General features: G+C 30.3%; 9 protein-coding genes across 10 annotated transcripts; 6 read left to right on the plus strand and 3 right to left on the minus strand.

Moving 5' to 3' along the window:
- Positions 1–554: 554 nt before the first annotated feature.
- LOC128961474 (translocon-associated protein subunit delta-like) lies at positions 555–1,357 on the minus strand. Its single transcript, XM_054307719.1, has 3 exons — positions 1,098–1,357; positions 932–1,017; positions 555–876 (listed from the first exon to the last, which is right to left on the minus strand). The coding sequence occupies exons 1-3, from the start codon at positions 1,270–1,272 to the stop codon at positions 619–621; spliced, it is 519 nt and encodes a 172-aa protein (XP_054163694.1). The 5' UTR covers positions 1,273–1,357; the 3' UTR covers positions 555–618.
- Positions 1,358–1,612: 255 nt separating this feature from the next.
- LOC128961473 (inhibitor of growth protein 2-like) lies at positions 1,613–3,299 on the plus strand. Its single transcript, XM_054307718.1, has one exon. It carries the CDS (start codon positions 1,857–1,859, stop codon positions 3,252–3,254), a length of 1,398 nt encoding a protein of 465 aa, XP_054163693.1. The 5' UTR covers positions 1,613–1,856; the 3' UTR covers positions 3,255–3,299.
- A 444-nt stretch (positions 3,300–3,743) lies between these two features.
- On the minus strand, positions 3,744–6,285 carry LOC128961472 (cysteine--tRNA ligase, cytoplasmic-like). Its single transcript, XM_054307717.1, has 3 exons — positions 4,742–6,285; positions 4,577–4,665; positions 3,744–4,520 (listed from the first exon to the last, which is right to left on the minus strand). Exons 1-3 carry the CDS (start codon positions 6,056–6,058, stop codon positions 3,755–3,757), a joined length of 2,172 nt encoding a protein of 723 aa, XP_054163692.1. The 5' UTR covers positions 6,059–6,285; the 3' UTR covers positions 3,744–3,754.
- A 229-nt stretch (positions 6,286–6,514) lies between these two features.
- On the plus strand, positions 6,515–7,288 carry LOC128961517 (oxidized purine nucleoside triphosphate hydrolase-like). The gene is made up of 3 exons (XM_054307764.1): positions 6,515–6,772; positions 6,855–7,009; positions 7,092–7,288. The coding sequence occupies exons 1-3, from the start codon at positions 6,615–6,617 to the stop codon at positions 7,286–7,288; spliced, it is 510 nt and encodes a 169-aa protein (XP_054163739.1). The 5' UTR covers positions 6,515–6,614.
- Positions 7,289–7,399: 111 nt separating this feature from the next.
- On the plus strand, positions 7,400–9,268 carry LOC128961518 (mitochondrial tRNA methylthiotransferase CDK5RAP1-like). The gene is made up of 3 exons (XM_054307765.1): positions 7,400–7,713; positions 7,774–7,877; positions 7,937–9,268. Exons 1-3 carry the CDS (start codon positions 7,482–7,484, stop codon positions 9,266–9,268), a joined length of 1,668 nt encoding a protein of 555 aa, XP_054163740.1. The 5' UTR covers positions 7,400–7,481.
- Positions 9,269–9,478: 210 nt separating this feature from the next.
- LOC128961290 (nucleolar protein 6-like) lies at positions 9,479–13,242 on the plus strand. Its single transcript, XM_054307508.1, has 6 exons — positions 9,479–10,526; positions 10,596–10,863; positions 10,956–11,646; positions 11,709–12,295; positions 12,359–12,668; positions 12,729–13,242. Exons 1-6 carry the CDS (start codon positions 9,500–9,502, stop codon positions 13,194–13,196), a joined length of 3,351 nt encoding a protein of 1,116 aa, XP_054163483.1. The 5' UTR covers positions 9,479–9,499; the 3' UTR covers positions 13,197–13,242.
- Positions 13,243–13,387: 145 nt separating this feature from the next.
- LOC128961299 (GRIP1-associated protein 1-like) lies at positions 13,388–15,935 on the minus strand. The gene is made up of 2 exons (XM_054307521.1): positions 15,631–15,935; positions 13,388–15,547 (listed from the first exon to the last, which is right to left on the minus strand). The coding sequence occupies exons 1-2, from the start codon at positions 15,670–15,672 to the stop codon at positions 13,664–13,666; spliced, it is 1,926 nt and encodes a 641-aa protein (XP_054163496.1). The 5' UTR covers positions 15,673–15,935; the 3' UTR covers positions 13,388–13,663.
- Positions 15,936–16,299: 364 nt separating this feature from the next.
- LOC128961316 (U6 snRNA-associated Sm-like protein LSm8) lies at positions 16,300–17,092 on the plus strand. Of its 2 annotated transcripts, none has more exons than XM_054307538.1 (4): positions 16,300–16,469; positions 16,547–16,587; positions 16,662–16,825; positions 16,972–17,092. In XM_054307538.1, exons 1-4 carry the CDS (start codon positions 16,439–16,441, stop codon positions 17,060–17,062), a joined length of 327 nt encoding a protein of 108 aa, XP_054163513.1. In that variant the 5' UTR covers positions 16,300–16,438; the 3' UTR covers positions 17,063–17,092. The 2 variants fall into 2 exon arrangements, with proteins under 2 accessions (XP_054163513.1, XP_054163514.1); XM_054307539.1 differs by having other exon boundaries at positions 16,698–16,825.
- A 1,042-nt stretch (positions 17,093–18,134) lies between these two features.
- Positions 18,135–20,241, plus strand: LOC128961519 (replication protein A 70 kDa DNA-binding subunit-like). Its single transcript, XM_054307766.1, has 2 exons — positions 18,135–18,595; positions 18,707–20,241. The coding sequence occupies exons 1-2, from the start codon at positions 18,262–18,264 to the stop codon at positions 20,239–20,241; spliced, it is 1,869 nt and encodes a 622-aa protein (XP_054163741.1). The 5' UTR covers positions 18,135–18,261.
- The last annotated feature ends 65 nt before the right edge of the window (positions 20,242–20,306 follow it).

Here is a 20,306-nt window from a genome sequence, read left to right on the forward strand (position 1 = left end):
ATCAGCATAAAAATATTTAACTACAATAAGTAAAAATTTATTTAAATAAATCAAATGAAAACAAAAGCCCAAACATTGTGTACAGTGGTGTCAAAGTGAAAGGCCTTACAGCCTATTCCTGGAAAAGGCATTACCAATGATATGGCCAAACCTCACAGTTATTCTCAATTGTCTAACTCAGAAATATTGCTATAAACTGACTTAACTGACACATAAAGTGTGAGAAAGAAAGAGAGAGAGAGTAGGCGTCTCTCGCACTTCTCTCTGCCTTTTCTCAAATTCTTGTCATTTAATAATCATAGGTTTAACTCAATTACAGTTTATGCCTACTCTGTATTTCAAACAAAATAATTTAACAAAATAGACAAAATCTAGTATTTTATGTAATTTAAATACCGGTAGTATTAAAAAAAAACTAAAATATATTATATGTAAAGTAAAAATAAATAAAAATATTTTGTTAAAGTATGTAAAGTATGTATTATACCGTATAAACTATATTAAAAATTTCAATTGTTTATAAGTAAATGTTTTTATATAAATCGTATAAAACAAATAATTTTATATTTTATATTTTATTTCAAATATTTAACTATAAAAATCATTACTAATAATCAATTACTCCATAAGCTTTCCCTTTGCCCGATACGCGGCCCACCAAAGACCGATTGCTGCCAAAGTGGCCACAAGTTCTGTCTGAACAATAGGTCCCTTATATGGTGACGAATGGCTTACATCTAAAGTAAACAAAGGCTTCACTTGTGATGAATCGCCGGCTCTCTGGGCCTTACGAACTGATGCAAAGCCCTCCTCGTCATAGATGGCAATCGAGTGACTGCCCGAAGAAGACTTCAATAAGTCAACAGTCCATGAGATCTATTTATAACCAATAGGTCATTGAGTAAACAATACTTAATTGACAAATCATCACCTGATAAGACGACTGTCCAGTAGATGACTCATCAGATCGGATCACTGTTAATGTCTGACCATTGAGATCAGCATATAGTGGAAGACCTKCGGCACAAGTAATCAAATAATATAACATTATTATTACATCTCATATATGAGTTAGTAGTGGTCAGTAATGGTCATACCTTTTGGTCTGTTTGGACACTGAGCTGTGAATTGTATGATATGCGCCACTTTGGCCACAACTAAACCATCGTTAGTTGAATACGTTGTCGACGAGACCGTACACTCACCCGATATAAGTGGTGCGATTGCGGCCAACAATCCAATAAACAACAAAAATACAATCATTTTAACCATTTTTTAAAAATTATATTTAATTTTAATACACGTGTTGTTTAATGGGTTGTCATTCACTACAATATTATACAATACTGTATATCATATGATATGACAACAACTCAATGCATATGACGTGTACTTTCAATCAATTATAACAAACATTATATTGATTTTATTGCTATTATTGATACAAATAAATCAAATTTACATCATTTGTATTGCAATTTTGATATATTTATTAGTTTATATTTATTAAAAAAAACAATTTCATTAAAATTGAAGTATCAATAAAATAATGAGATTAAAGGGTATCTAAAAGTAATGTTTAATAAATGCATTGAATGTTTGAAAAGTTCATGACTTGTAATATTAATAAATGTATTATTGAAGCGATGATCGTATCATATGATTGATTGATGTTTTAATATATTATTGGATATAATATACGATTGAATTGTAATAACATTGAAATGAGTGCTCAATTGGTAATCACTTGAATATTAATTAATTTACAAATTAATTGTTTTAAACATTTGATTACAACAAGTGATACCATACTTGTCTGATCTCAAGACGTTTGTGATAATCAGCGAAAAAAAACAATGACTTCAATGAATGGGTCGTTGAGTGTAATTGAAGCGCAAGCGATGGCTCAATACATACAGACATTTCTGGATTTAGTGGACAATATTCCCAATGATATCTCAAGACATGTCACTCAACTTCATGTCATACACAACAACTACCTTAAACTCATCAACAGAATGGATCAAAACCTCGATAACTATAACAAATTGTTGACCACTGAACAAGATATTAGTTATCCTCAAAGTCAAGTCATGATTGATAAAAGAAGAGGTTTGATGAAGAAGATTGAGATACAATTGATTCAAATACAAGAGTTGGCCGACGAAAAGCTTAGATATTCACAGCTAATCATTGATTTGATTGAAATGAAAGCTAAAGAATTGGATTTAGATTATGAAGAAGTGATGAGATTTAATAGTAGGCCTAATAGTATTGTTAGAGATAATGTTGTCCACAATGGAAATGGTGGTCACAACAAACCCATCGCTAACATAACCTATCATTCCTCAAATGCCAGCAATTTTGAGATAAAAGAGGAGAAATACACTAAAAATGTTAACAATGAAGACAAGAGTGACGGCAAAGTTAATGACAAACGATTGCTTCCTCGCAGAGCTTGTGCTGTAAAAAGTAGTCAAATAATTGATATAAAAGATACTAATGACGAGTCATATGTGCCGAAAGTGACACAAAACAAGATAATTAAGTCTAAGAAATATTCGAAAAGTCATAATTTTGGTCTTTCAATGGCAAACTATTACCGAGATATGGCTCGTAGACGGGCAACACTTCCCAAAGTGGCCAAAATGGTGGCCAAATTGAAAGATAAGAATTGTTTGCATTCGGTGAAACAAAGCGCCAAAAAATCTAATCGAAAGCCAATTAAACGTCTAATTGAAGTTAAGTCTAACAAACAAATGAATTCAACAAATAATTTAATCAACAAAAAGGTTAACAATAAGTCTAGCGATTCGATGTCTTCATCTTCGAGCTCTTCATCATCGAGTAATGACAATGAAATTTATGAGTCTCCGAAAGTTTTGAACAATTCTAATATAAATGGTAATCAAATGAATACTAGAAGAGAGTCGAAGAGGACATCAAGCAATACATCCAATAGTAGTAGCAATAAGAAAGGCAAAAGTAATTCAAACCATACGTCGAGTTCAAGCGTTGAGAACATGTTTATCGGGGAACCGGTCGATCCAAATGAACCGACCTATTGTTTGTGTAGTCAAGTGAGTTATGGAGAAATGATTTGCTGTGATAATGCTTTTTGTCCCATTGAATGGTTTCACTTTCCTTGTGTTCATTTGTCTCACAAACCTAAAGGCAAGTGGTTTTGTCCCAAATGTAGAAAAGGAGATAAATATTCAGTGCCTAAGCGTACCTTACATTCAGCCAAAGATTAGTCTTTTCTTAATCTATTCATACTTTTAGCTTAGTTTTAGTTAATTATTAAAATTTTTATACATTTTATGTATATTTAAATATTATTGCAATTATATCAACATTTTTTAGTTGTAGTTAATTTAGTGACAAGAAATTCAAGTGATTATTAATTTTTATATTAAGAATTTTATAATTTGTTTTTTTGCCAATATTTTTTAATCAAATAATAATTATAGTGGTATTAATTATTAAGATTTAATTAGCAATAAAATTTATATTGATTTATAAATAATGAMATTCAAAATAATTTAAGTTTATTATTTAGTTTAAAATTTAATAAATCTTCCATATCTGATATTTTTACTAAATTTTCTAAAATTTAACCAAAACGGTAATATTAATTTTAGTTAATTTAGAAAATTTTAAATATAATTAAATGAATGTTCTTTTTTAAATTAAAAAAAAATATTTACCAAAACGTTATAATAAGTTATTTGTTGAATATATCTATTACTTTGATTCAAATAGCCTGACATTTAGTGCATTGTTTGTAGAGATTGTGTTTCTTTTCCTGCAATGAGTAGAGTTTTGATACCTTTCTGAGTGCAGATTTGGTTAACTCTTTGCCTTCATTGTCATGAGTTGGTAACCCTTTGTCATCAAATTGTGAATATTTATCGATTTCAGTCTTAAACATAACCAATGGACACAATTTGCTTTCTTCTTCTTTTTTTGATTCAGCCAATAGTTTCTCTTTGAGTTTCCTCTCTTTTTCTTTGTCTTTAAATTCTTGTGCTTTTATTTTTTCTTCTCTTTCTTTCATTAAAATTTCTTTATCGACGAGTTTGAGTCTAGTTTTGGTTAGTCCATCACCCACTTCACAATCTTCAAGACGTACGCCAACATTTGGWAGTACATCATCACGTAATTGATCACAAATTGTTAACAAATCTTTATTTGCCAATTCTTTTGCTTTGATTCGGAAAGTTTCTCTTAAATTTGCAATTATTTCTAAAAATGGCATAACTATTGCCTCTCTATCGCTACTTTCAGAACTCTCATTTGCAAATCCCAAGCCATGACTTTTAGACCCGACACCAAAAACATTAAATATCGATGTTATATAACCGGCAATATTTGTAATGAGTGTTATGTTCGGTGATTTTGGACACTCCTGAAGGTACGAATTGGTGGCAGTTATCAGTTCCTTAATATGTTTACATGCAGTCTGAGTATCGATATTATTACACAATGCAAAGTCAATATTATTGACTAAATCATGATATCTAGAGTTAAAGAAAACATTAGAAACAGAAACAACTTGAGTGACAATCTTTGATACTTTTTGTTTAATGAGATCTCCTTTTCAGTCCACTTCACAATAGACTTATCACTCGTGCGAATCAAGTCTTTAACCGTCAGAAAAAATTCCTATAAATTAAGTTTATATGAGATAACAACTACTATATAATACATCTATATTAACAATTCATAAATATTTACATACATTTGCAAACTTTTCAAAATTGATGGCATCATTCATAGTATTGTCGCTGTAATCGAGGGTATCTTTCCAAGAATGTAACAGAAAAGCAAATCTCAATTGTCTCCAAGTGTTGCGTTTTAGGGCCTCTTTGATTGTAACGAAGTTCTTAAGTGATTTAGACATTTTACAACCAGATATAGTCAAATGTCCAGAATGTAAAAAATAGTTAATCCATGGCTTTCCTGTGTTATAATAAGCCTCTGCCTGTGCCATCTCATTGTCGTGATGTGGAAACCTTAGATCAATACCACCCGAATGTATGTCCATTTGTCGACCAATTACTGAACTGGCCATCACCGAACATTCAATATGCCATCCGGGACGTCCATTACCCCATTGTGATGACCAAAATGGTTCACCGGGTTTGGAGTTCTTCCAAAGAGCAAAGTCGTTGACATTTCTTTTATCTGACACATGTGACAGATCGCCCTCTCCTTCAGCTAAGGCTTTACTGTCACCAAAAGCTTCGGGAACTAATTTGGCGTAAAAATGTTGATCACATGAATTGAATTTATTTGTATCGAAATATACGGATCCGTTTGATTCATAAGCGAATCCGTTTTTTATGATAACTTCTATGTATTCAATGATTTCGGGTATAAATTCTGAAACTCTAGTGATGGCATCGGGAGCTAAGATATTCAATGCTTTCATATCTTCATTATATTCGTCTTCAAATTTTCGGGACAGAGATTGAAATATTGAATTATCATTAACTTCATGACCTTTAATACGATCCAACCATTGAGACAACACATCGGAGATACAATTGTGTTCAAGTATTGCATTTAAATCCATTGTTTTATTAATAACTTCGTTGGCATTAGTTATCAATTTTGTTAACATATTCTTCTTCTCCATATCTGTCTCAACGTCTAACTTACTCTTCATTTGATTAATAGCTTCATTGATATCAATCAAAAATTGTTGTCTATTTTGTCCGATATTATCCGAGTATTGTTTAAACAAATATCTTTGTCGAGCTCTTTGAATAATCTTGTCATCGATGTCTGTCACGTTCTGGACAAAGAAGATATCGTAATTGAAATATGATTCAAGAACTCGTCTAATGATATCAAATGAGATATAACTTCTTGCGTGTCCCATATGGGAGCTGTCATAGACAGTGGGACCGCAGTTATACCACGTAATGGTGCGACCATTCATTGCCACAAACTCTTCCTTCTGTCGGGTCAATGAATTATGAAGAACCAACTTATTGGAGATCCGATCGCTGACCGGTACCGACCAATCGGGTTGTCCGCGACGACTACTCATTTGTTTATTGTTTTTAAATAAATTAATTAAAATTTKCAAAAATAAATTATAACTTAATTTATATGAAAACAAATGTAATTATAGTAATGATCATCAAATGGTATCAAATTGTGATTACAATTAAATTAAACAAACAATATGTAAGACCAACACATCATTGGGTGAGTCTATAGTACAGTATATATACAGTAGTATTGGTTTGCATTGTATTGTAGTTACACTAGTATTACATAATAACATACAATTGTCGGCACTTTTATTGTTAATACAAAACAACTATAACTTTCATCAACTTTAATAACAACCCATAAAATCATTAACAATAAACTACTCATTACTACATTAATAATATATAAGTATTTTCAATATTTCCACTTTTAGTATAAACTATAACACTATTTATGAATAACCCATAATATAGTCAATTAGTGATACAGTAATCATGTGTTTAATTATTATGAATTGAAAACTAATTCAATGATTATATATTTGATTGAATAAAATACTTAATTTTATCAATAATTAGATAATTTTGATTTTCACACCATCTCTGGTAATGACAAAAATCATTAGAAAAGACACGTTAGTATTGGTGACCAAATCTGGTCAACAAATTCTTTTGGGACTCAAGAAGCGGGGTTTCGGTTGCGGAAAATGGAATGGATTCGGCGGTAAAGTAGAAATGAATGAAACCATCGAAGAAGCGGCCAAACGGTTAATATTTGGCTAACAATTGTTGCATTGTTTTAATACTAAAAGTGCTATAACTGTCGGATCCGTTTCATATCATATGTAGAGAACTTCTTGAGGAGTCAAACCTCAAATGTAATGATATGAAGAAAGTCGGGATTTTGAGCTTTGAGTTCGTTAACGACTTGACKGCACCCAAACATCTGGAAATTCATGTCTTTCATACCGAAGATTATTGGGGAGAAGTCCAAGAATCTGATGGTTTGTTTGTTATAGTTTAGGATATGATATGATATATTATGGTTAGTGAATGTATTGATTATCATATATTGTATATTATCAGAAATGATGCCAAAATGGTTTAATATTGAAGACATACCATTCAATAATATGTGGGTTGAAGATCATCTATGGTTCCAATTATTACTTAAGGGATCCCGATTTAGAGGTTTCTTTAAATATAGTGGTCAATCAATTATCACTGAATATATTCTTCAAGAATTAAGTAAAGAATGTAAATTAGATCCAATTGAGTATTGATTTGATATATCTTATCATAAATTGTTTATAACTTTAATATTAATACAAAACTTTGACAAACTTTTCAAACACATTGTTWATTGCATTTGAATTGAGCGCTAAGTTATTGAACACATGTTTTCATATAAATATGAAATAAAAATATTGTTAAAACTATTAATTGTTTATAATTATAGAATAAATCAATTAAGTTATGATTAAATACAATCGTATTTTAAATAAGTTATTTGTCGACACATTTCGGCCAAGAATATGCCGACGATTGGCCTCATCGTCATCGAGGCCTCAATTAAAAAGTGGACCCGATTTACAACATTTTTTGGCCACTTCTCAAACCAATTCAATTCTCGACCCATTTGTTGTGACCAGAAATTTGCCGATTCCTTATATCAACGAAAATGATTTGAATGGTAACGGAGCCAAAGGTATGTCCGTTGAGATGTCATAAAAAAGTCAAATTTTTATTTACTCGGATCTAAATGTAGTTTTCATCCGCACTTACGGCTGTCAGATGAATGTCAACGACACTCAAATCACATCAACAGTTCTCAAGAACTCAGGCTATGAATTAGTGGACGATATAAATGATGTAATTGTTTATCATTAAGTTATTGGATGATTGGATTAATTGTTTTGTATTAATCAAAGGCTGAAATCGTATTTCTGATGACTTGTGCCATCAGAGAGAACGCCGAGACAAAGGTGTGGAACAAATTGAAAGAGTTGTCACTTTTGAAGATTAACGGAAAGATCAAACAAATTGGTCTTTTGGGATGTATTGCCGAACGATTAAAAACTGAAATACTTGTAAAACATCAATTAATTGACATTATTGCCGGACCCGACAGTTATCGTGATTTACCGAAACTATTGGCCATCAATAGGATGACCGGTCAGAATGCTGTCAATGTGTTGCTATCATTTGATGAAACCTATTCCGATATAATGCCAACAATTAGTAAATCTTCAGTCACTGCTTTTGTATCAATTATGAGAGGATGTGATAATATGTGCTCCTATTGTATCGTTCCCTTTACAAGAGGTAGAGAGAGGTCTCGAGCTATTGAGTCGATTGTTAATGAAGTGAAACAACTCTCTAATTCTGGTGTCAAAGAAGTTACTCTTTTAGGGCAAAATGTTAACAGTTATCGAGATTTGTCTCATGAATCAAATAATACGAGTATCTCATTAGTTCCCGGCTTTAAGACTGTATATAAACCTCGTTTACGTGGATTTACATTTGATATATTACTCGATGAGGTGGCAAAAGTTGATCCAAATATGCGAATCAGATTTACATCTCCACATCCTAAAGATTTTGCAGATGAAGTGCTTCATGTAATCCGAAAACATAATAATATCTGCAATTGTATTCACTTACCCGTACAAAGTGGTAGTAATCAAGTATTGGCTCGTATGAGACGCGGATATACTCGTGAGGCATATCTAGCATTAGTTGATCGCATCCGTCAACTAATACCTGACTGTGCCCTCTCTAGTGATTTCATTTGTGGCTTCTGTGGTGAAACAGATGACGACCACAAACTAACTGTTGATATAATGCAAAAAGTAAGATATATGTCTGCCTTTACTTTTGCATATAGTATGCGTCAAAGGACTCATGCCTTTCATAAACTATCAGATGATGTCTCCAGTGATGTCAAAATTCAAAGAGTCAATCAAATCAGTCAATTGTATAGAGATATCGCTCTTGAAATTAATAAATCATTTATAGGTAAACAACAGTTAATTTTAATTGAAAATGTGAGCAAAAAGAGTGATAACTATCTCTACGGTCGTAATGAAGCAAATCTTAAGGTAATTGTCCCTAAAGTAGTGATTCCTGTGGTCGACCAAAACCAGAGTAGTCTTAAACTAATAGAAGCGGGAGATTATGTCAGAGTAGACATACAAGACTGTACTGCCATTACATTAATGGCTAAACCTATTTGTCATCAAAAATTGTCTCATTTGCCATAGTATTGCTTTTTAACTATATTTCAATTTAATTGATTAATAAATTAATTGATATAAATATAAATTAAAATATCAAATAAAATAAAATTAAATTTAAATTAAAACTAAAACATTTGTAAATAAATTATGTCAATCAATACATCAATCAATACGACAATCCTTACAATAAAAATGTTATAACTTTTTAAATATCTGTAAATTAAAAACATTCAGTAATAGTATTGATGTTATTGTATGTCAATAGCAAAGCACGTGTTGACCAAAAACACGACTTTTGATGACAACTCTAGAACTGAAGTATTGATTGTTGTGATAATGGATGCGATCAATGAATTTAATTTGTTGACCACAAATGCACAACAAATTGAAAGCAATTGTTTTGAATTAATGGTCAAAGAATTGTTAAATGAAGTCAAAGTTAAAGACAAACTTTTATTAAAAATTAATGATTGGATCAAACAATTTGAGTCTAAGTTGAGATCAATTAAGAGCAGCAAAAGTTATCAATTGACGGATCAGTTGTGGTGTAAATCATTGAAAGTGCCTATAATTCAGGAGCCATTTGAAGTCAACGGAGTGTTTAACTTTGAGACACCAAAAGTGATCAAAATTATCGGTAGTTATGATTTGAAAACATTAATCGGACCACAGATTGTGGTCGATTTGGCCGTTGAAATACCGACTGAATGTTGGCAAAGACAAGACAATCTCAACCATAGATACTTTCGCAAAAGAGCTCTCTATATATGTTATATTTGTCAAATGATTAAGTCATGGGAACTAATTGGTGACATGAAGTTTACATACTTTAATGGAAATCATATGAAACCTATTGTTTTGGTGACGCCATCGGATCAACACTTAGCTAAAAGATTTAGATTATCGTTGACAGCATATCCTAAAAGTGACCAAAAAGTTTATCGGTTGATACGCTTTATACCGGAGAAGAATAATGTTCGCAGCAATTGGTTTAATATTAATGATTCAATTAGTGATGACTTTGCCACTCCTATATACAACTCAAGCATTCTTCAAGATATGAATCTTATATTAAATTATGAATATTTAGCCAAAACTGTTGAACACAATCAACACATTAAAGAGGCGCTAATAATGTTGAAGATTTGGCTCAAACAAAGACTATTGAAGACTGAGTTTTGTTTTCCGTTATCACTATTTATTTGTCATTTGATTGAAAGACAAAAAATTAATAATAATTTAAATGGTATCCAAATATTTAGAAACACATTATTAGCTATTTGTAAGTTATTATTAGATAATACTTTTAAAAATTTAATTATAAAATTAATTATAATTTATTTATCTGAAGCCACATCCAAATGGGATACTGAAGGCATTTCATTGACCGACGATGTCTATGAATCAATTGACTATTACATGACATACTTTCCACTTGTTTTCATTGATATTAGTGGTCACCACAATCTCTGTTGGGATATTACTATTGATCAATACAACAGATTAAGACACGAATCAAAGCTTACGGTTGAATGTTTGGATTCAACGGATAGAAACAGTTTTGAGACGATTTTTATAAAATCAATTTCTTTTGAATTAAAATTTGATATACTTTTTCAGTAAGTTTTTTATAATAATTTTTTGTTTACGATTTTTTTTATTAATTACATGTACCGTAATTTTTTCTATTAAATTATGTGTTAATAAACAGCATATGCGTTGAACCACTTTTGAAATGTTCAAAAGTAACTGATATAAGAAATGACATAATAGACAATTGCGATGATATTATTACAGCATTTGTCGGACATTTAGTGCCATTATTTCGACGAGTTGTAGATAAAAGAGTCTCATTATTACAACATAAGTCAAAATCATATGACAGCTGTGAATGGACTGTTGATGAGTCACCTCCGCATCCAAATGACAGAAAATATTTAACATTTGGTTTGTTAGTGGATGAAGAATATTCATATAATAATATAGAAAGAGGTCCATTGGCTGACACCACAGAAGCTAAAGAATTTAAAGATTTTTGGGGAGAAAAGTCTGAATTGAGACGATTTCAGGACAACTCTATTTGTGAAGCCGTCTATTGGGACGCAAAAAAATTATGTGAAAAGAGACAAATTATAGCAAATTCGTTGAAATATATATTAAGTAATATTTTGGAAATTCCTACGGATTCACTTCTGGCCACTACTTCACTGTTGGATCCGTTAGTTAGTCTTACAAATCTAAAATTTGAAAACAAAAATACAATTTATGGTACGTCTGAAGAATTTTCTATAGCTCTTTCACATCGATTTGATTCATTAGCTAAAAAGCTAAGAACATTGGATGGATTGCCACTAATGATAACAAATATTCAATCAATTGATTCAGTATTTCGTGGCACAGATGTGAGTTAATTTATAGAATATATTTCTAAATAAGTATTTTTTCACATAATTTTATTATTTAGGTCTTTCCGCCGATACCTTTAAATAGTGAAAAGTCATACAAATATCAAACAAATGTTAATTTATTTGATCTCTTAATTGACGAAAGAGTTCCCAAATATTTTAAACCACTGAAAGTTATACTTAATTTGGAGGGAAGTGGCAAATGGCCCGATTCTTTGGATGCTTTCTATAAAGTTAAGGCATCTTTTTATGTTGAAATGGCACAAAAATTATCGGAACAGTTCGGACTTATATCATATGCCAACACTGATTACGTTGACATATATGAAGAAGGATTTGTATTCAGAGTTATCATTAGTTTACATAAAGAATTGGTTTTATTGAGACAAATGACTACAAGTGATGGACAGATAAAGAGAATTGAAAACAAATTGGCCGATGATTTAGAAAATACATTTGAAGTGTTGCCTAAAATAAACAGTGCTTTAAATGCATTAAATCGAAAACATCTCTGTTTTGGTATTACCTGTCGATTAGTTAAACGTTTTATATCAGCACAGATGTTGTCTTATTATTTTGAAGATATTGTTTTAGATCTATTAGTGGCTTATATTTTCTTGAATTCACATCCATATACAGTTCCAAAGTATAATTTTATTATAATATTTAACTATAGATTAAATTAACTTTAAATTTTATAATTGTTTAGTTCTCCAGTTTGTGGTTTCTTCAGATTTTTGTCGTTGATATGTGAACACAATTGGAAAATTTCACCACTAATTGTTAATTTTAATAACGAATTAAATGAAGAAACAATATCACAGATAATAACAAAGTTTACTAAAGATCGACCAAATTATCCGCCAATGTTTGTGGTCACTGCTTATGATAAGCAATGGTCTAAATGGACTCAAAAATATCCCGATCCTATTATTTTGAATCGATTTATAAAGTTAGCAATTGTGGCCAGAAATACGTTGAAATATCAATTGGAAAATCCATTGGAAGTTAATCCAAAAGTATTAATTTTAGTAATTTAGTTGAATATTAAGTCTTATTAATTTAATTTTAATTAATAGGTAATATTTAGACCTGATTTGGATATCTATGATATTATTATACGATTAAAATCACATCAAATACCTAATCAAATACAAGGCATAGATTTTCCTGAAAAATACGAGTTTGTGGTCAAAGATTTCAACACAGAGTTCACTCAACGAATGCCAATAACAGATTTCCATCCAATCGACAAATATCTAAATCTATTAAGAAGTTGTTATTCAGAGTTTGCCCTCTTTTTCTACGACTGTTTCGGTGGCCGTCAAATTGGTGTCCTATGGAAACCATCAGTATTTGAAAGCAGATCTTTTACCACATATTCAATTAAAGGCGGTATACTGTCTTCTACTGCAGATAAAAGTGGTACACAAAATGTGGTGACAAATATTGAGGCTATTATTGAAGATTTTAATATTTTAGGCGAAGGCATTGTTAGTCAAATTCAAGTAATGACACATAATATGAGTAAACGAATTGTTAATTAGATATCTTTATTTTACAAAAAAATAATCCTTAAAACACATGATATTATGCTTTTAAATTAAAATTTTAAAGCTTTTCAAGAGTAGAATATTTTGTGAATAAGTTAACAAATATTATATTCATTAGTGAAATATTGTATACAATTCCAATAAATTTTCATATACTCTACAAATTGATAAAAATATATTCCGATATAACTTACAATATAAAGTGGTACTGTATATGCATTAACATTAAATAATAAAAATACAATTAAAGGCTATAATTGAATTAATACCTTAAGTTAGGAATGTTAACAATACCCCAAAAATGCCAACAATTATAACGACTAATTCATTTGAAACATTAAATTATAAATAGTAAATGTTATCATCTTATATACAAATAACTATCGAATACTACCGTAAATATAATAACATTAGTGTAGAAAAATATAATTAGCTCATCGATTAACTTAATGCAAACAAAATCAGTTTTTTGAGGTGAAACTTGAGATTTTTGTATTGTTATCAATAATGTCATTAAGTCTGACCACTTCCTGGGACAGGGAGTCTAAGTTTTGTTGCAAATGCATATTTTTAGTGAGTGTTTCCTCAAGCATTCGCTGCACTTTACGGTTTATTTCACGCATACTTTCGTCGCCTTTGTCTTTAATAAAGTCGACGACACGTTTTACCGTTAATTTGTCGCTATTGTGAAGTATCGACTGTTGAGAATTAGGTCGAGTAGACCGACCTTCCATTGAATAGTATTGAATTATATCAGTTTTTCGGGATATATCTTCATTCATGGCATTAATACTTAGCTCTAATTGATTGAGTTTCTCCTCAAGAATCCACTTCTCTTGTTGTAAACTTGCAATTCTAGACAACAATTCGTTGTTTTCTTTTTCTAACAAAGAACCGTTTCTTTCATTAATTGYTTCATCGACAGTTACCACAGGATTAACGGGTGAAGTAGCAGATTCGCGACCATCAGAACTGACCGAATGTATACTCATTGATCGGTTGTGCGAAAAGTTATTGTCTTTAGCAGACATGAAACTCCAAGAGCCAACACTACTGGAATCGTTTCCATTATGACTTTGTTTTCTTTGAATATCAGTTGATATGGAAGACGTCGATTCATTCAATAGTTCTCTGAGACGTTCTTGTAATTTATCGGCACGTTTTCGTTCAGAATTTAATTGTCTCTTCAACTCCTTAACCATAAGTACCCCTTTCTTTTCATGTATTTTTCGATCTTCAATTCCGTCGACAATCTTTTGATTTAGATCTTTGATTTGTTTTTCCAAATCAAAGATTTTAATCACATATTCGTTACATTYCTGTCTTATTAACTCAATTTCTTTCGTATATTTTTCATTAAATTCTTCCAAATGTTGTTTTTGTTGTTTCTCCAGACGTTCAATAGTTTCTTCACTTTGTGTCCGACAAAAACTTAATTCTTCTTTATAAGAGTCGACTTCATTAATCATTTTATCATTTTCTTTGCGAATACTTTCCATTTCATTCAATTTATCAATTAATTCACTGATTTTTTTCTCGAGTTCTTCTTTAGTCTCTTCAGACACCCTTATATTTGATTCAAGACTTTCAATATTAATCTGATGTTCAGCTCTTAACTCATCAAAGTTTGTCTTAAATTTAAGTTCAATCGATGTCTTATGTTCTCTCATTTCTTCAATCAAACTGTTTTGTCTTTCAATTATATCATTACAATCACTCAATTCTTTGTTAATATTTTCCAATTCTTGCAATTTATTTCTCAATTCTTGCATTTCAGTACCAAATAATTGTTTTTCTTTTTGCAATTTATTTACCAAATCTTGTAAGTCATAAACTTTAAGCTCTAACTTCTCTTTTTCTGCCAAAATGGCAAACGACAGGGGATTTGCGTTAGAATCGGTACTTATAGTAATAATATTATCTTTTGTCTCACAATTATCTTCATTACGAATCGTAGACTTAACGCCTAAATCGCAATCATTTGGCAAATGAAATGAATTCAATTGCTTTTTGAGCGCATCATTGGTCGCAATCAATGAATGGATTTCCTCTTTAAGTGTTTGATTGGTAACAGTAAACTCCTGTTCTTGTGATTCAATCTTTCGGATCAGATTCTCATTTTCAATCATCAAATGTTCATTATCTTTGTCTCGCAATTTATTGTCCACTTTATTGGCAATATTTCTGGCCAAAGATAACGGATTGATTTTGTTGACAGTCTGTAATCTCGACAATTGTTTGTCCAACTCATCGACCCGTTGTCTCAATTGACTGATCTCTAGCAGATGTCTTCGTTTATCTTCTTCTAAAGCATAGTTATTTGTCTTTAACTCCAATAACTGAGTCTATAATAATAATAATAATAATAATAATAATAATAGATATTTGATTTGTGTCACTGTTTAGTCATCAAACAGATGAGACAAACCTGTAATCGTTGAAACTCTTCATCAGAAAGTCCCGAATCCATTGATCACTACTTAGTTTATATAATCTCTTAACGACTGATCCGATACTAATTACTTAAGTTATTTTATTTCAGTTATAACAATGGTTTGAATAAAACATCACAATTTAGTTAATCCATTATTATATTGTCTTCATTTTGATCATACTTTCAATTAATATATCATTTAATGTGTAATTAATTACTAAAAAAATATTCAAAATAATATCAAAAGTAATAACAAAAGCGTTAATACATTGTATTAGTGTTTACTTTAAATCAATTCAATAATCAATGGATGCGTTGATTGACAATCTATTATACATTTATTATAATATACTTTATTTACAATAATATTGCATTCAATGACATATTATTTCAATTAATACAATAATAACTTTAATATTTTGTTCACAAATTATGTAATATTTTAGATTATAAACTATAGACAAACGTTACGATAATTATTATTGTAAAAAAAATTTTGAAAATAAATCCATTCAAATGTAAAGCAATAAACATTTATTTTTAAAAATTGTAATATTTGTGGTTAACTTTAATTGATAGTTATATTAATATAATATAATAATTTATTATTAACTAAATATAATATTATACAGTATTTTAATACAACAAATATGTGTCACATATGTTGTGAATGTGTTGTTATTGAATACATGTATTGTTTTTGCAATCATTTCAAAACAGATATAATTCTTCATTGATTTTAATTATCAATTGATTGACCAATTGATCCACCAATTGATCGCCAAATATCATAGTCATCACAATGTCATCAACACTTGAGTCTTATGTTAATCGTAAGTATAATATAATAGTAACTTAAATTAAGATTATGAAAGAGTTAACCATTGTTTTTATTTATTGATATTTTTAGACACAGTTTCGGTGATCACAGCCGATGGCCGACAGATTGTGGTGAGTGTGAAGACACTGTTAATAATTATTCAATTGTTTTGGTGTTTGATTTTTGTTTGATATGATCTCAATAGTTGTGTGATTGTTGTCTGATTTGTTGTCATTTAAAGGGAACCCTTAAAGGCTTTGACCAAACAGTTAATGTCATATTAGATGACAGTCACGAACGTGTTTACAGCACATCCCATGGCGTTGAACACGTGGCTCTTGGATTGTATATCGTTAGAGGAGATAACGTGTGAGACATTACTGTCATTTATTATTATTATTTTTTTAATTTTATAAACATTTGATATAAATATTACCACTTTTTCATTCATTTGATTTATTTGTCTGATGAGTACTTTCTTGTGATTAATAAGTTTCTTCTTTTGTATTGATAAGAGCTGTCATCGGCGAGATTGACGACGATTTGGACAATAAATTGGACTTCAGTACCATTAAAGCTGAACCATTGAATCCAGTGGTTCATTGATTGTTATTGATTTTGATTTTATAATTTTGACATCACTTTAATAAATAATTTATTTCATTAATAATAATTTAATATTTGGTTATAAACTTAATTTATAATAAATTAAAAAATCAAAAGTAATTGTCGTTATAGTGAGGATTGATTGTATAATTGTGGGCTTTAAGTCTAACTCTGAAACCAATTATAAATATTTAGACTAATTTATAAAAGTCCCATATTTACGGTTTTCAGTAGTTAAGTATTAGTACTATTTTTGATAAGAGTTATGAGTTTATAACTGGTTTCAGACTTAAAGGACTTGATTTAAAGCAGACATTTGTATTACACAACAACTGACGTAAAACATGTGTGACTTTTGCTGAATAGACAATACATTACATGTTATGTTAACAAACATTTAATTAATAAACAATACATTGATTGTCAAAAGTATTTGTAATTAATATTTAAATTAAGATAATTTCTAATTTAGTTTACTATTAATAGTATTAATGATATAATTTGATGACAACTTTTGCCACTTAACGGCACAGACAGTCGTATGACTGGGTGTTAGCGATACACAAATAATTGATATAATTATATAAAATCAATTTTATCTATAATTTAGTGATATATATATAACATTGAGATAAAATCCATTGATGTCCTCATCCCGAGCTCGGGTCACACTAGTGGCTAGTATTGTGGTCAGCGTTGGTCTCATTTACTACGTTCACAATCAACAGGAAAGGGATAGACAGCAAATGCATTTGGGAGTCATTAAAGACATTGAAAGACAACAACTCAAACATGAATATAACGGATCCACTGTTGGTGATAGTCTTAAGCCAAACATACGTTAACTTAAATTATTTGAATTATTTGAATCAAATGTTTGACAAATTATAAGACGTTATTATTTATTATACATTTGTTTACAAAAATTAGTATTTATATATCTATTCGATTGTTTAGTACTTTATTACATTGTTTTTATTGTAAATGAAAAGCTAGTCTTAAACTATTAAAAAGTGACAAATGTTTTGCTTTAAATACACTGTTTTTACATAAATTTGGTATTTTTGGCGCAAAACTATAGTATTAACTGATTGAGTGATTGAATGAACATTTAGTATAAATTTATAGAATAATTGATTACATTATTAGTTAAGAATCGATTGGTTTATCATTTGATTTGATTGACAACTGTTTGAGTGATGACTTCGTATCCAACTCTTGAAATGATACCACAGTTGAGTGGCGGTAGTCTTGAGAGGATTATCACTAATAATTGTTTGAATGAACGACCCATTGTTCAAATAATGGCCACAAGAGTGGTGCCGAGCGGATCCATTCGTTGCAATCTATGGGATGGCATTAAGTTGATTAAGACGGCTGTCATCAAACAAAGTCAAGAAAATAGTGATAAATATAAAGACAATCACTTCAACAGATATTCTGTGGTTCGTCTTAACAATTATTCGGTCATTACTGTCAACGAAAGTGATGTTCAGGTGCTTATCATTGCAGAGTTGGACACTATTGTCAAAGGTTTGTCTCATTTTAGTATTCATTTGGTATAATTGATTTGATTATTATTATTATTATTATTATTATTATTATTATTATTATTATTATTATTATTAATTATTATTATGAAAGGTTGTCATCTAAATAAAAAACTTGAGATCAATTGCGATGCGATTAACACTACAAAAGATACAATTGAAGGAGTGATTCAAACTAATGACAGACCAATGAATCCAGTGATTGATATGAGTGTCAGCAATGGTTTTACTGAAACAAATGCAAACTACAGACCGAGAACACTGACCAACACTTGCAATGATACTAATAGTACGATAAAAGTGGTTTCAATTGATAAGTCGAAAGTATGTCCAATCAATGCAATCACTCCATTCTTTAACAATTTTGTGATAAGAGTGAGGATATCATCTAAGACTCCGATTCGCAAATATAAAGGAAAAGACGGTAGAGATGGCAAACTATTTTCATTTGACGCGACCGACGACTCATCGGAAATACGAATCACTGCTTTCAATGTTGAATGCGATAAATATTACGATATGATTGAAAAAGATTTAATTTATTTGATTTATAGAGGAAATGTCAAATCAGCGAATAAAAAGTTTTCTAATCTTAAGTCAGATTATGAAATAACATTAAATTCTGATTCAGTTATAGAAGTTTGTGAAGAATTGTTTGATACCATTCCTTTGCGCTTTAATTTTATACCAATTGGTCAACTCGTGACACTAAATATTGGCGCATCTGTTGATATCATTGGTATTATTAGATCTATTGATGACATTCAAACCATTACATCAAAGAAGAACACCAAAGAATATAAGAAACGAGACGTATGTTTGGTCGATAAAACACTGTCTGAAGTTAGACTAACTCTTTGGGAGAAAGAGGCCGAAGAATTGTCAGCAATTGTTGGTCAAGTATTAGCCGTAAAGAATGCTGTGATCGGAGAATTTCGAGGAAAGACATTAAGTTGTGTACAAAATTCAGTCATTGAATTAGATCCCGACATAAACGAAGCCCACATTCTGTTGGGTTGGTATGACAACATAGGAGGCGTTATAAATGTTACGCCATTGAGTAAAGTCAAAGAAGACATCACTTCAAAAAGTGATATCAAATATTTATGTCAAATTAATGAGACGTCGATATCAAACACCTCTGTTTTATACTACAATTGTAAGGCAACTATATTAACAACAAATCGTTGGGATAAACACTTGTATAAGTCTTGTGGACTCAATGGCTGCTTAAAGAAAGTTAGGGAAGAGAATAATTTCTATTATTGTGATAAATGTGGTAATAATTCATCACAATTTCAATGGCGTCTAATGATATCTTTGTGTTGTTTTGACTGCACCGGCGAACTCTGGATTACTGTTTTCCAAGAAGTGGCCGAAAAGATTATCGGCAAATCTATTACAGAATTAAGTGCTGTATTCGAGTCGGATCCAAATCAATATCAATTAGCAATATCTTCATTAAATTTCAAGACATTTATCTTTAGAATTGGTTCTAAAGTTGAGGAATATAATCAAGAAAAACGAGTTAAGTCGACTTGTATTTCGGTTAAACCTATAGATCCGATTAATCAATCCAAACAATTGATACAAAATATCACATTAATGAATAATCAAACGGATCATTAAATTATTTATCTAAATATTACAGTTACTTGAAAATGATTATTGTTTAAATAAATTTTTAGTTTTCA

Source organism: Oppia nitens, unplaced genomic scaffold (genome assembly GCF_028296485.1).
Source record: "Oppia nitens isolate AA-2021 unplaced genomic scaffold, nextdenovo-longstitch-racon4-pilon3 scaffold5_pilon_pilon_pilon, whole genome shotgun sequence".
Taxonomy (NCBI): Eukaryota; Metazoa; Arthropoda; class Arachnida; order Sarcoptiformes; family Oppiidae; genus Oppia; species Oppia nitens.

Coding starts and splice junctions, on each gene's coding strand:
- LOC128961474 (XM_054307719.1), bottom strand. CDS start 1,272: ATGGTTAAAATGATTGTATTTTTGTTGTTTATTGGATTGTTGGCCGCA. Junction 877..931: donor CTGGACAGTCGTCTTATCAG/GTGATGATTTGT, acceptor GGTTATAAATAG/ATCTCATGGACTGTTGACTT.
- LOC128961473 (XM_054307718.1), top strand. CDS start 1,857: ATGACTTCAATGAATGGGTCGTTGAGTGTAATTGAAGCGCAAGCGATG.
- LOC128961518 (XM_054307765.1), top strand. CDS start 7,482: ATGATTAAATACAATCGTATTTTAAATAAGTTATTTGTCGACACATTT. Junction 7,714..7,773: donor GAATGGTAACGGAGCCAAAG/GTATGTCCGTTG, acceptor ATCTAAATGTAG/TTTTCATCCGCACTTACGGC. Junction 7,878..7,936: donor TAGTGGACGATATAAATGAT/GTAATTGTTTAT, acceptor TATTAATCAAAG/GCTGAAATCGTATTTCTGAT.
- LOC128961290 (XM_054307508.1), top strand. CDS start 9,500: ATGTCAATAGCAAAGCACGTGTTGACCAAAAACACGACTTTTGATGAC. Junction 10,527..10,595: donor AAACACATTATTAGCTATTT/GTAAGTTATTAT, acceptor ATTTATCTGAAG/CCACATCCAAATGGGATACT. Junction 12,669..12,728: donor CATTGGAAGTTAATCCAAAA/GTATTAATTTTA, acceptor TTTAATTAATAG/GTAATATTTAGACCTGATTT.
- LOC128961316 (XM_054307538.1), top strand. CDS start 16,439: ATGTCATCAACACTTGAGTCTTATGTTAATC. Junction 16,588..16,661: donor CCGATGGCCGACAGATTGTG/GTGAGTGTGAAG, acceptor TGATCTCAATAG/TTGTGTGATTGTTGTCTGAT. Junction 16,826..16,971: donor ATCGTTAGAGGAGATAACGT/GTGAGACATTAC, acceptor TGTATTGATAAG/AGCTGTCATCGGCGAGATTG.
- LOC128961519 (XM_054307766.1), top strand. CDS start 18,262: ATGACTTCGTATCCAACTCTTGAAATGATACCACAGTTGAGTGGCGGT. Junction 18,596..18,706: donor GTTGGACACTATTGTCAAAG/GTTTGTCTCATT, acceptor TTATTATGAAAG/GTTGTCATCTAAATAAAAAA.